The sequence below is a fragment of the Cynocephalus volans genome, chromosome 1, assembly GCF_027409185.1.
Source record: "Cynocephalus volans isolate mCynVol1 chromosome 1, mCynVol1.pri, whole genome shotgun sequence".
Taxonomy (NCBI): domain Eukaryota; kingdom Metazoa; phylum Chordata; class Mammalia; order Dermoptera; family Cynocephalidae; genus Cynocephalus; species Cynocephalus volans.
The window spans coordinates 94,139,188-94,154,272 of record NC_084460.1 but is presented as its reverse complement, the minus strand read 5'-3'; the positions used below and the strand labels follow the sequence as shown (position 1 = coordinate 94,154,272).

General features: G+C 38.4%; 1 protein-coding gene across 5 annotated transcripts in view; it reads left to right on the top strand.

Moving 5' to 3' along the window:
* Positions 1-2,609, top strand: part of MECOM (MDS1 and EVI1 complex locus) — a 57,242-nt gene extending 54,633 nt beyond the window's left edge. For all 5 annotated transcript variants that reach the window (XM_063097478.1, XM_063097454.1, XM_063097445.1 and 2 more), the window contains one exon: positions 2,437-2,609. In XM_063097478.1, the coding sequence (XP_062953548.1) occupies positions 2,437-2,571 (135 nt within the window). In that variant the 3' untranslated portion in view covers positions 2,572-2,609. The remainder of the gene's footprint in view (positions 1-2,436) is intronic.
* Positions 2,610-15,085: the final 12,476 nt, after the last annotated feature.

Below are 15,085 nucleotides of genomic sequence, written 5' to 3'. Positions count from 1 at the left end.
TAAGTCAAATTTTTAAAAAAGAAACTTTCTATTACCATATTTATTGGTCACGTTGGTCTAACTGTTTGATCCGTTAGTCCATTTTGAAGATGGCCTGACATGTAGAACAATGTGACCATATTGGCTTGTACCTTTGGAGGTGATTTCCTATTTTGCTGAGATGGTTGGGGCTGGCCTTAATAGCAAATGTAGTGACATCTCAGCGAAGATGGGGAAAACATTATGTCAATGGAATAATACAGTTCTTTAAATTAAATATTCAATTCAGTAAGATGTCTAAGATATTATATACAGTAATATGCAAGATAAAAGTTCTTTCTGAATTGAAGTAAAAGCAGCCAGCCTCTACACTACAGGCTCTTGGAGCCTAACTCCATGAACTTGAGGACATCAACATGGATATGATATATTTCAGTACCACCATTTTGACGTGATGTCTGCCCAGCTAGGCTAACAATTACCATTCATTACAAGAAATACGATCATTTTGCAATCCTAGCTCATGTTTTTCTTGTTCCTTGATCATGTCATATCAGTTTGAAAACGGTCAGGCCTTTTTGCAAATTGACTTTATTTCATGATATTCTTCTTTCATTCATTCTTCCTTCATTAATTAAATCAATGGTTTGATAACTGTCAGTTATATCCTGTACACGGCTACTAGCATATAAAATGTTTATTTCCTTTGATTACCAAAAGGCAGATATTCTATATTTACCATTTTCTAGAATCTAAAGTTTTAGATGCTTTACTCAAAACATTCATATATTTATTCTGTCTGCAATTTTTATAGTGATTGAATCCAAAATAATAGACCACTACAACGGTGGCTTCATTCTACATGGAATCTTCTCTGAAAAAACCCTATTCCACAAGAATTAATTTCATGATAATAGGTACTATTTATGTCAGGCACACTGAGCTAAGCACTTATGTAATTTATCGCCTGTGACTCCTCCACAACCCTTGTAGGCAAGTACTGTTATTACTATCCCCATTTTATACGAGGAAAGTGAATCTTAAAAGTTTAAGCAACTTGCCCAAAGTCACACAGCTAGGTGAGTAGAGACAGGATTAAAATTTAGGATTCCAAAATTTTCTCTATCCTCAAGAATATTCTTTATCTTGATCTCTAAAAGTAGATACGCAATCAGAATAGATCGTTTAAGTTCAATGCTCCCTTAACCCATACTTTAATCTACAAAATTCTCTATATTACTTATTCTCTAGGACTTAGCACAGTAGATGCTTAAAAAATACTTGTTAAATGGATCCTAAGATTTTGTAGAGGTCCAGAAGGCAAATAGCATGCATAAAAGTCAAAGTGTACGTTTAGCGCAATGACCCAGCAAATCAAAATCAGCCTGCAAGGGCAGATTTTCTAACAGAATGCCATGATTACGGAAGAAACCACAGACTGGCCACATGTCTCAGCATGACTCCCAGAGATGAAATTCTGCCTAACAACAAGGCATTTTGTCTTTGTTTACAGACAGTGGAATGTCTTTGGCAGGACTTTAATGATTCCACTTCAGCAGCATTTTGACAAGCAAGTTTAGCGATGGGTGAGACCAACAATAGCAAATCCACAGTGAAAAGTTCACTCACAAGTCAAGACCAAACATTTAATTTGAATATTTTCCTTGGCAGTAAATGAGGGATTCTCTGAACAGTTATTTAGAACTTGACATGATAATAGGGAAGAAAAAGCACTTCCTTACAGAGCACCTCTGCGCACCTTCTGCTCAGCAGACACGCTCCCACGTTGGTTAGAACGTTGTTGGGTCTTGTGTTTTGTTTCATTTTCTGGTAGATCTGATTTGATCCATCTGAACTTTCAAGGTTTTTGGGTGTCGGCATTGAATATTTCAAGCATGGTGGGGAATTGGAGAAAGAACACTGGATGAAAAGTTGGCAGAAATAAGTTTTAGTTCTTCCTTCCCCACTATCTAGTTGAGTGACATTGGGCAAGTAATTTCACCTTCAGTACTCTATAAAGTGCAGGAGTCAGACTGTTTCCTCTACTAGATGACAGATCTTTTAAGTCAGGTCTATATCTTATTAATATTTGTAGTTTTGGCCACCAGCACCATATAATAGTTTTCGAATTGAACACGTGTGGTGGACAGATGACTGTATTTATGGTTGGGCAGAGGGATGACTCATGTTTCTCAATGGAAGCACGACTGACATTTTAAGTAGAATAATTCATTTTTTGTTCTGTGGGATGTGTCACTTTTGTGTCCCCAAGGCAGTGAAGGCCAGCAATAATCCTGTGTCATTTTAACAAAAAAATATGTCCCCTTTACCTAACATACCCACGAAGGGCGCTCCTACTCAGGGTCCCATCCCTTCCCCACAGTCACCAACAATATTCTTCAAATCAAAATGATGTTTTTCAAGTTCCATTTACTGAGTCTCTCCTTTTCACCACAGGCATATGCTATGATGTTGTCACTGTCTGACAAGGAGTCCCTCCATTCAACATCCCACAGTTCTTCCAACGTGTGGCACAGTATGGCAAGGGCTGCAGCGGAATCTGGTGCCATCCAGTCTATAAGCCACGTATGACATTACCCTGGTTGACCAGAGTGGGACCAAGTCCAACAGTAGCATGGCTCTTTCATATAGGACTATTTACAAGACTGCTGAGCAGAATGCCTTATAAACCTGAAGGGTCACTCATTTAAAGTCCGGTGACCTTAAACTGAATGATTAAAAAAAAAAAAAAAAAGAAAGAAAGAAAAAGAAAAAAAGAAACTATTTATTCTCGATATTTTGTTTTGCACAGCAAAGGCAGCTGCTGACTTCTGGAGGATCAATGCGACTTAAAGTGATTCAATGAAAATGAAAAATTTGCTGGGCAAAGTTCACCTGCCCTAGGCTGAGGGTGGGTGAGAGGGCAGTGGAGGTGACAGCGTTGATACAAATGAACACTCCATAGAAACTGCATTCTTTTTTGTACAAGATCACCTGACATGATTGGGAACAGTTGCTTTTAATTACAGATTTAATTTTTTTCTTTGTTAAAGTTTTATGTAATTTAACCCTTTGAAGATGGAAGTAGTTGGATGAAACGCACAGTCGATTATTATAGAAACTGATAACAGGGAGTACTTGTCCCCCCTAACTTTTGCCTTCTTAAGTACATTGTTTAAAATTAGGGAATAAGGGTATGTGTATATTGTAAACTATGGATGTTCATTGCTCAAAGAGGTTAAGTCAGTGGAGTAACCTGTTCATCACCAGTACCGCTGTACCACTAATAAAATGTTTGCCAAATCCTTGTAATAACATCTTAATTTTAGACAATCATGTCGCTGTTTTTTAATGTTTAATTTTTTGTGTGTTGCGTGTATCATGTATTTATTTGTTGGCAAACTCTTGTTTGTTGATTAAAATAGCACTGTTCCGGTCAGCCACTACTTTATGACGTCCGAGGCACACCCCTTTCTGAAATTTAAGGACCAAGGTGACTCGACCTGTGTATGGGAGTGCCAAATGGTGTTTGGCTTTTCTTAACATTCCTTTTTTTGTTGTTTTGTTTTCCTTCTTAATGAACTAAATATGAATAGATGCAACTTAGTTTTTGTAATACTGAAATCAATTCGATTGTATAAACAATTATAATTTCTTTCATGAAAGCATGATTCTTCTGATTAAAAACTGTACCCCATATTTTATGCTGGTTGTTTGCAAGCTTGTGCGATGTTATGTTCATGTTAATCCTATTTGTAAAATGAAGTGTTCCCGACCTTATGTTAAAAGAGAGAAGTAAATAACAGACTGTATTCAGTTATTTTGCCCTTTATTGAGAAACCAGATTTGTTTTCTTTTTGTTTGTAATCTCATTTTGAAATAATCGGCAAGTTGAGGTACTTTCTTCAAATGCTTTGTACAATATAAACTGTTATGCCTTTCAGTGCATTACTATGGGAGGAGCAACTAAAAAATAAAGACTTAAAAAATGATAATTTTCCCCATGGTACTTTTCCTTGTTCCACAATTTTAGTATCCCTTTGGGATCCAGTGATTTAAAGATATGATGTCTGGGACCTTGATGCCCTAACAGATACGTGGAACCTAGAGCATGTTTGTATTGTTTTGAGATGATACAAGTGACAGTCCGTGGCTGGCACTGAGTCCTGCTCATCGTTCTGACCTTTCTCCATGCCATGCAAAGTCAGGGCTCATGAGCACCAGACCCAGTCCTGGTATCACTCCATGTTCACAACACCCATTCTAAAATTTGGACGGAGAGCAACCTACAGTTTTTCCGCTGGATTTTACATAGTACATGCCAAAAGGAGCTCAGATTCTTATTTTTGTTTTTAATGACACAAGGACTCTTAACTGATTCACAAGAGGGGGAAAAAACTTTAACTTTTCTGTGTTCCTTTTAAGTTTTTGACCACATGCAAAATATTCTTCTTTCATAGCTATAATCAGACTGTAAACATGATTTTGTGTTCTCTTTCTTTACTTGTGGCAAAAAATATCCTTGTAAAGTGCTACAAATTCTTCAAAATAATCATTTAGTAGTTGCCCAATAGTCCATCAGTTTTGATCGACTATAATTTCATCTACCATTTCAATGTTATTGGAAATTTTAAGTTGTTTTCTGCTTTTCACTAGAGTAAGCAATGGTATTTTAATTTTCATGCATATAATTATCTCTGTGTGTTCATATATGTATCTGCAGAGTTGGAATGTGAGGAGTGGTACTTCCACATGATAAATTCTCTCGTGGAGGTGCCATTAAGAATATATACATTTTTTGCTCCTTAAATGTAATGCCAAATTGTCTTAAAATAGGATTATTCCAATTATGGCTAACTATAGAGGATTTAACAAGGCCTGAAGGATAAATAAGTATGACATGTGGAAATAGATCCAGGCTAATTCCTTCCTTCATTTCTTTATTCATTCTTAGCTACAATGTCAGATATAAAAAATATCTCATATCATTTCTAAATGTAGGTAGTATAGGAATTAAAGATATGGGGTATATATATTGATCCTTTTAACAAAGTGTGCACAGGAAGAAGTATTCAGGAAATATACTTAAGCTATAAATCCATTACTAAGGAGAATAAGAATCTAGTATTCAGGACATAAAAATAACCTATATGGGAAAGTGGAGATCTGGAATGTGCTGTGTTTCTTTGTTTTAAAGAATATACCTACAAATTCTGAAGCAATTAAAATACCTCCAATGCTACTGATTTCTTGTTGAACTGTTAGCATGACATTTCAGTTGTTTGCTAATTCTCAGTCTCTCCAAATTCCAAAAAGGCTTTCAAGCCTTACATTTCTGCTTTTTGTTTCCATTCTTTTTGCCAGCAGTCCTCCACCACACGGGGGTCAGGCAGTGAGATATGGTGAAGGCAATAGTGGATTTGGAAAACAGGGCCTGGGTTTGAGTTCTGGCTCCACTGCGTTATTGGCTTCAGGGTCTCAGGAAAGTCACACACCTCCCCAAATCTCATCTGTGAAACCAGGGTGATATTAACTGCTTCTCCTGCTACTGCATTGGGTTTCTGTGAATATCAAAAATCAAAATAATTTTTTGAAAATATTAGGTAAGAGTTCTAAAAATGCAAGGCATTTTATAATTTTCATGGTAGGTGTTAAAGAAATGGAAGATATGTGTGTCCCTTCCCTTACATCTAATGTATGTGTATATACACACATATACAAGCACTATGCTAAGAGGAAACTTTTAAAATATAACAGAAATCTATTCTAGACTATACAAAAGTGGATCTGGAAGTTTTCTAAAAAGAAATGGAGATGTTTCTTGTAAAAAATATGTAGGTCTGAGAAATAAAGCTCAGCCCTTTGAACATGAGATATTGGTATAATTGGTTTTGTAATTGACAAAAATTTTATATATTTATGGTATTCAACATGCTATTTGATGTATATATATATATATACACGCACATTGTGGACTGGCTAAATCAAGCTAATTAACATATGTATTACTTCACATACTTTTTTGTGTGTGTGGCAAGAACACTTAAAATCTACTCAGAAATGTTTAAGTACACAGTATATTGTTATTAACTGTAGTAACCCTGATGCATAATATATCTCTTGAACTTTTTTAGAGTATAATTTTTGACATTTCTCAAAAAAACTCAAGAACAGTTGAGAAAACACATTCAAAAAGTAGGTGCATTCATAATTTTATTTTCAGATATGACTATCTTCCAATCTTATTTCTGTACAGAATAAATGGCACTCATTTTTACACTGTCTGTTACACCAATATCATGCCGAAAATGTGTATATCCATTACCTCAATTAATCTTCACAATAGGCCTACAAGCAGGCAGTGTTATATCCTGTTTCACAGATGAGGAAACTGGAGCTCAGAGAGTTTAAGAACCTTGCTCAAAGGAACCCAGCTGGGAACTGACTGACTGAGAATCCAGGGGCCTGAGTAGCTTAGCCCACACTTCGCCAAGAGTCTCAGCTCTCCTGGTTCAGGCACAGTTGAAGAGAAGCCAAAAAACAATGTTCCAAAACAGAGGAAACGTGCCGCACAGAGGGAGGCTGCCGGAGACACAAATGTGCCCAGGAGACATTCAGGCGTCTGAGTCTTGGCTGTGAAGAGTTTGAAAGGTGAGCGCCAAAGACCGGTTCCCAGGCTTTTTTTTGTTTAGGTTATCTCAAGTCAGAACAAACAATACCAGCACTTTTGAAAGATCCTAAATGCTTTCTTAATAAGGGCCTTCGTCATCTTGTTGGCAAATTCCTAGCAGGTGGCTTGAGGTTTCTCCTTGCCCATTTTGTAAAAAAGTGATTTACCCCAAACTTACATTTTGAATTTACTAACACGGCATGATTTAAATCCTGTCTAAAATGAATCACAGATTCTTCATGAGAGAAAGCAAATGGGAAAGCGAGTGCAGCATTCACTCTCTCCATGTTTAATAGAAGGAATGTAGGGAGAACTGGGGACAGTGGAAGAAGAAACTTACCAGACAGATTGGGTCCAGGAGCCCCAAAGATAGTTTAGAATGCTAGCTAGCTCTTCCCCGAGAGACTTGGGTAGCATTTAATTATTCATGATATTCTGTAAAACCATTTGTGAATGCAAGCGACGACCCTTGGTGCAACATATATTTTAAAAAAGAAAAGAACTACCTTACACCCATTGGGATATAGGATGGCTACTATCAGAAAATAATTGCTTGCAAGAGCATGGAGAAATTGGAACCCTGTGTACTGTTGGTGTGAATGAGAAACGGTGGAGCCACTGTTGAAAACAGTGTGGTGGTTCCTCTAAAAATTATGATTCCACTTCTGGGTATGTAAGATACCTAGAAGAATTAAAAGCAGGGTTTCTAAGAGATATTTGTACACCCACGTTCATAGCAGCATTATTCATTGCAGCCAACATGTAGAAGGAACCTAAGTGTCCATCAATGGGTGAATGGATTTAAAAAAAAATGTGATCTATCTATCTACAATGAAATATTATTCACCCTTAAAAAGGAAGGGACTTCTTACATGTGTACAACATAGATGAATCTTGAGGACATTATGCTAAAAGTAAAATAAGCTAGTCACAAAAAGAAAAATGCTGTGATCCCACTCATATGAGGTACCTAAAGTAGGCAATTCATAGAGGTAGGAAGTAGAATGGTGGTTTCAAGGGATGGGGGAGGCTGGGAATTGGGAGTTGTTTCATAGGTATAGAATTGCAGTTCTGCAAAATGGAAAGAATTCTGGAGATTGGCTGCACAACAATGTGAATGTACTTACCACTACTGAACTGTACACTTAATGTGGTTGAGATGATAAATTTTATGCATATTTTAAAAAGAAAAAAAAAAGAAAACTGAAAAGAAAAGAAAAAAATACACTCCCTCTCTATTTATATGGTTCTTTAGGCTGAAAGAATTTAATTCTATTCAACTCAAGCAGAAAAGCAAGCTAATGGGTAGATATGGTGAGCTTATACTATTAAAAGGAAAGCTGGGGATTCAGGCCTAGGACAAAGTCCAGAACTAGTAGGTAGGCAATAGCAAGAACAAATGGGTACTCTCTTAGGCTGTTATCATCAAGCTGAATCAACTCCCATAATTTTCAGTCTTTTTTGTCATCCTGAGCCTAGGTTAAAATTCTAGGCGTAGAGCATAAAATTGGCCCTACTTGAGACGCTGTTCAATCAAGAGCACTATTAAACTCATCTGAAGGTGTGGGGCAGGAAAGGCCAGTTTTCACAGACTAAAATTGAGAAGTTCCTTCCAAATAAGTGAGAATAAATTATAGACATCAACAACAGTGTGAGTATGTAAGGGGCAGTATTTTCAAGGCAGGACACAGACTTTGGTAATGTCGGGTACAGGGATAATATACATACAGAATTAAAACTGTTCCAGAATGCGCAAGACCTACAATCCGCACAGGAATAATTGTTTGAGAGAATTCTTGAAGTAGGGATTGTTATTTTGTTTTGGTTTGTTTCAAATGCTTCAATTATGATTCCTACTGATGAACTTTACCAAGATTGGCAATAAAATTATAGCCAATTAGCCAGTGTTAACCAAAATTAAAGCAAATGGATTCAAAAAATGACTCTCAAACTTCTTTGGGGCACTTACAAAAAACATGGTTAGTAAGAAGCTAAAGGATTTGCTTGAATTCAAAGTGTTCTGTAAGTCAGTGTCTAGAAAGGAAATCAAAAAATACTCCATATCTTAAGCAGAGAGGAATTTAATGCAGAAGGTTGCATACAAACCCACTGAAGTGTTGGAACAGCAGAAGGAAGAAAAAGATGTAAACCAGAGACCAGGACGTAGCTAAAGGCCCCACTCACCATGGCGTTTCTGAAGCGTGGTGCTGCGCTGCCACCCGGATGCTGCTCCTTCTGCTGTTGCTGGAACCCCTGATAACCTTCAGTCACTTGTCACTACTACTAATGGAGTTGCCCTTCCTCCTGCCTTTTCAACTCCCATGAATGCCTTCCATTGTACCTTACTGGAAACCAGCTAGCAGAGGGAGTGTGGGGAAAGAGGTTTTTGAGCATCCAGGCCTCTGTGATACAGAGGAACAGTGGGAGTGGTGCTGGGTACCAACAGACCATGCCTAACACAGGACTGCCTAAGCTGGACAGACTGTGCATACTAGATTGGTAGGGAAAGCCTCCAATAGCTCCCCTTGTTCTTCCAATGGATACCAACATGTCAACATGGCCTCCATGGCACCCCTTGACCTAGTTCTCACCTACCTTTCTACCTCTTTATATTGGCCTGTCTCAGATGTACTGGACCACTTTCAGTCACCAAGTTCAGTTCCACTTTCAAGGACTTTGCACACTGTACTCTATGAATTTGGAGCACTCCCTCTTGTCTCCCATCTGGAACCCCACTCCCTTCCAACCATTCCCAACATTCTTAGTTGGCTAAATGGGTCTATTCTTCAGATTTTTGTTTACTTGTTATTCTTTCAGAGAAACTTTCCCTGATCTTCTCATTCTCCCCCACCTATTGTTGTAAATTAAGTTGTCCTTTTGTAGTCTGTCATTGAACTGTTTGCCACAACTTCAATGCACCTATTATAATTTGTAATTGTGTGTATAGGTTAGTGGATTATTTAGGATCTCTATTCTTAGGAACTTAGGCTCCATTAGCATATTATGTCTACTTAGATCAGTGCTGTATCCCCAGTGATTAGTACAGAATATAGCACATTGTGGCTTCTACAAATTTTATTAAATTAATGAATAAACAAATAAATTCCCTGGAAGGATGTACAGCAAATAATTATCCATGGTTACCTCTAGAGAATGGAGGGGGTAATTTTTTATATTATACATTTTTGATTATTTTAATGTTTTCAACAAAAATTAATTACTACTATCTTTTAAAAAATATACATATTTCTAATGTATTTGTTTATTTAATTGGAAAATGTAGTTCTTTTTTATTAATATTATTTTTTTTACATTCTATGATGTTGTGGAGCAATTGGGAGGGAGGGAGAGGGAGAGGGGAAAGGGGAAGGAAATGGGATGTAGGAAGGAGGAAGGAGGAGGGGTGGGATTGAGGCCTGTGGCCCCCTTAATTCCCACAGGGGAGACTGGGGGGGCTTCTGGCAGTGGCTTGGTCATTGCTGGGCTGGGTGCAGATGTCAGGGGTATGTGGCAAAAGCCCTCGCCCCTCACCACCCCAGCTTGGGAACCCAGGGCCTTTCTTGCTGTGGCTCAGCGGTCGTTGCTGGGCTGGTTGCACATGTTGGGGGGGCATGGCTGAGGCTTCTGGCCCTTCCCCCTTTCTGGTTTGGTAGCCCAGGAGACTTCTGACCCTTCTGGGTGTTACAGGCATTCTTTAGTGAAATGAGACCTTTATGAGTTAATATCAAATTTTGTCTTTGGTTGTGGTACTTTTTTTTCTTTCAGTTCTGTGTTGGATTATTTGCTGTTCCCACGACTTAAACTCTGCACTGGAACTAATTTGTTGTCCTTTGCTTACTTCTAAAATGGGGGAACTTCCTGTGGGGACCAGTACTTGAGCTCTGTGTTTGAGCTAAATTGCTGCTTTGCTGCTGATTCCCTGGGAAAGGCTTTTTGTGCAGCTCAGGTTTTAATGGTTGACTTTATAGGTACTTCCGGTTCTTGTGAAATCTGGCACACCTGGGTTGTGTAGAAACACTGTTCTGGGCCTGAGTCTTTTCAGCAAACTGCACCCCCTGCAATTCTATATTCCTGACCAGTCTCCTCTGAGTGGGCCTGTGCTGATTAGGGGGCCGATGAGCTGTCCTTGCTGTGCCCCAGTGTTCCCACAGTGGGCCTGTCGCCCCCAGTGCCTAGACTCCAAACACTTCCCATGGGACGGGCCATGCTCTGTGGTGACTCACCGGCCTCTGAGTGGCTCCTTTTCTCAGTTGTTGTGGCTCCTACCTCCTATGTGGATCCACAGGAACCCTATTAGTGGTCTTGCTGGCCTGGTGGCCATCAAGGCCTTCATCTCCCCTGCCACCTCCAAGCAGTTTTATCCAAAGGGCACAGCTGTGGCTTTTGCCAGCTCCTTCTCTGTGTGCTCACCAGCTCCACCAGCCTGGAAGTGTCTGGGATTCGAAATGGTCAGAGCAGTCCTTTGTTTCTCTCATCGTGGCTTCTCCTCCTTCATGCACTCCAAGGTCTCTCCTCCTCTTCCCCTAAGCTCTAGCAGCCCCAGCTTGGCTGTCATTGTTTCTTCATAGTTGTAAATTGGTTGATTTGTGGGAGAGAGTGACACTGGGTACCATCTATTCTGCCATCTTGACCAGAAGACATATTTCTTTTTATGATAAGGATGGTCAGGTTAGTAATTCATGCTAAGAAACTAGTTAGCATTATACAATAAGATTCACATACATGGAAGTTCATTAAAACATTGATAATAATCAAAAATTACCATCAACAAAGAAGTTAACGAAAGAGACTCAGTGAAGTAAACTATGCTGTGTCTGCATGACCATGTTAAAGTACATGGACAGATAATCTCACATATTATTAACTGAAGAATTGGGTTAGAAATGCCTGAAAGTTGTACACTGTAACATTTTACTGGTTGGTGGGATTATGAGTGAATTTTGTTTGCTTTATTCTTGCTTACCTACTTTTGTTATCTAAAAATAAATGTGTTACCTTTTAAATAAGAAAAATACTATTATAAAAATAATCAAAAAGTTTTTTTCAAATTAGGTAAATGGTGAAAAGAGAACAAAAGAAAAGTCTGCCTGAGAGAGGGACATAGATACCCCCTGATCATCAGCTCTGAGGACTGGAAGAGCCCAACCTTTTCACTGTGCTGGTGACAGTGAGATCTAGAAAGAGGGACGATGGTTTTGTCCAAGATCCAAGACAACACAAGTGACTTAGAGTCCAAACTCCAGTTTCTGCCTTCTGAGCCACTATGGTGAGGAGCAGGGTATGAGCAGAATGCGGCAAAATCCTGGTATCCAACAAGAGAGCTGAGGTCAAAGGCTTCTATAACAAGTTCGGGGGTGAGATTTCCTCTAAATGTGCCCAAATTGACCATGACACAGGCTCTGCACCCTACTTGAACTTGTTTTTATGTGTAACCAACTAAAAGAAAACATGTCTTTAAGGCAACAAACATATTGTCCGCATTATGAAGGTAGAGTACAGTATCCGTTGTCTACAGGTCGACTCATACTTATTTCAGTTCAGTTTGGGATTTTTAACTGCTCATCAGAAATGGAGCTCCTTTAACTAACTGGATGACATTAAGCTTATATAACCAAAAAGGTAGTGGTCAAAAGCATTGTGCAAAAACTCTGGTCCAATTTGAAATCTCAGAGGGCAAAACTGACTTTCAATACTTTCTCTTCATTACTTCCCTGCAGGCTTCTTCCAATTATCTCTTATAGGCAGAAACATCTCTAAATCAGGTTAACAAGAATAAAAGATCCCCCAAAGAAGCAAAGTTTACAAGGTTAGCAGGAAGCCAGCTGGTGCCAGCCTAAGACTGTAGGCTTTTGGTCTACCTGCTCTTTATTGAAAAAAGGGGAATATTAGAAAGTGTTAAAGAGATGTTAAGGAAATATTAGTTCTAATTTGAGACTTTCTTCTTGAGTGTGATGAAAAATTTAAGGGCTGGCTGGTTAGCTCAGTTGGTTAGAGCACAGTGTTGTAATACTGGGGTCAAGGGTTCAGATCCCTGTACTGGCCGGCCACACACAAAAGTGTGACGAAAAGTTTAATAATAATTAAAATGACAACAGGTTTTTCATTGTACTTCAAATGTATCGCCATTCCTTAAAATACACTGGGAAAAATTAGCAAACTCTTTGACCCTTAATTCCCTTATCAAGAAAATGGTAGAAAACAACTAGCTCTATGATTATGAGAGAAAAATATATGAAGATGTCAATTATTCAACAAACAACAAAACTTTTTGGTGAGTTATATTTTAAAGTTACATGACATTGTGCAATGTAGCACAATGACATTTTGAAGGGAAAATATTTAGCACTGTTCTAGGCTCTGGGGATATAAGAAGCAAAGATGTCATTTTGGTTGGGACAAGCCTCTCTGAGCTGGTGGCATTCATGTAGAGAGCTGAATGTTGGAAAGGAGTCCTCCATGAATGATCTGGGTGAAGAGTGCAGCAGATAGCGGGAACAGTGTGTAAAGATCCTCAGACGTCTGATGCAAGTGGCGAAAGAGTAGAATCAGGCAGACCACATACCCAGGGAACAGTTGTAGAATATGCCAAGACGTGTCTCATTTGGGGTATGTTTTGGAGGGAGAGACAACAGGACTGATCAATGGTTTGGTCCGTGGTGTATTCAAGTATTGCCTAAAATAATAGTTATCATTTATTGGATCCTCACCCTGAGACCAGCAGTGAGGATAATGTTTTTCTTTCTTTCAATCCTCACAACAATTCTGCCTATGAGATAGTATTATTATCCCCATCTTATCATCTGGGAAACCGAAGCTAAAGAGGCTAGAAAATGAATCCGAGATTGCACAGTGGGTTAATAAAAACACGGGGACCCACCCAGGTGTCTCTGACTCCAGAGGCTGCGCACTCAATCTCTCTTCCATCCTGATGACAAGGGATGGTGTTTTATTTTTCCATTGATTAAGCAGCAATTCCATTTTTCTGTTTCAACTGTGTCTGCTCCTTGTCTTTTGAGTATTTGGAATCTGATCATGAAGACAATCTAAGATATATCCATGTGTTTAGAATTTTGCCTGTGTAAACAAAACACTCTGCAGAAGAATGAAAGTATTGAGGGCTGCAAGAACAATCCAGCTATGCGGAGTAGGATGGATGCCACTTAACTTTGACCAATTACTCACATATGTCTTGAACATGAAAACTATTTTTGTTGGTTTCCTACAATTATCCATGGAGCAGTGCAAAGTTCTGGGTCACTTCACTGTAGGTGGTTGCTTTCCAAAAGCCATTTCTGTATGTACGTGAGTTTGTGTGAGTTCGAGGGGGTGGAGAGGGAAAGCAGAGGTGCAAGTGAAATGACAGATGGATTAGAAGTTGGCCACTGGGATGTGGCATCATCAAGTTGGCTTTAAAGAGGATTTCAGTTAAACATGTCATAGCAAGCGTAAGCACAGTGCAAAGTGCACATGGTTTGAGCCAGACACACCCAAGTAAGGATTATAGCTCTGTTATTAACTAATAAATGACCACAGAAAAGTCAGTTTATCTGTTGGAGCCCTCATCTCTTCAACTGTAAAATGGTAATGGTAAAAACTACGCTATAGTTTTGGAGAAGATTATAAACAATGATGCATATGAAGAATTTGAAGCATAATCCATGTTCAATAAATAGAAGCAGTAAATGATCAATATTGGGTTTCACTGTGATCCCTCCTGGTATTTTTATTTTTTAATTTTTATTAAGTTATTTCATCCTTTTTTGAATAAGTAATATCTGTTTATGGTTAAAAGTCAAAAGTTATAATAGAGTCAGTAAAAAATAAGTTTTCTTCCCTCTTCTGTATCCCAGCTACCTGGTTCCACTTCAAAGATGCAGATCCTATTCTAAAATTCTTGGATATCTTTCTAGAAGATATGCATATTTCTTCTTTTATTTCTCCCACAATGGAAGCATAAAATACGCTCCTGAATTTTTTTTTTACTTAATTTTTCTCGCAGATCACTGCATATAAATTCAAATAAAACTCTTATTTTTCTTTTCCTCCTTCTCCTCTTCTTTTTATTCATGTACATAATATTCCATTGTACCATAACTTGCTTGACTAGTCTCCTACCACTGGACATTCAGGAATGATTCCAGTAGTTTGTTATTGAGAACAATACTTTAATCAATATCCTGGCAAAGAGTCATAGAATTGCAGGGTCAAATGGTATGGGCATTAGATTCATCCTTAAAAAGTTGTCACCAATGTACAACCCCACCTTTTGTGTATGTTTCCCTGCACCAAATAATCCAATATTTTTTGCATCTTTGCCAATCTAAGAAGATAATACATGGTGCATTTCTACCATTATTAGTAAGGTTGTGTGAATCTTTTCATATGTTTAAAGATCATTAGTTTTTCTTTTTACATAAGGTGTCTGTTTAGTTTTCT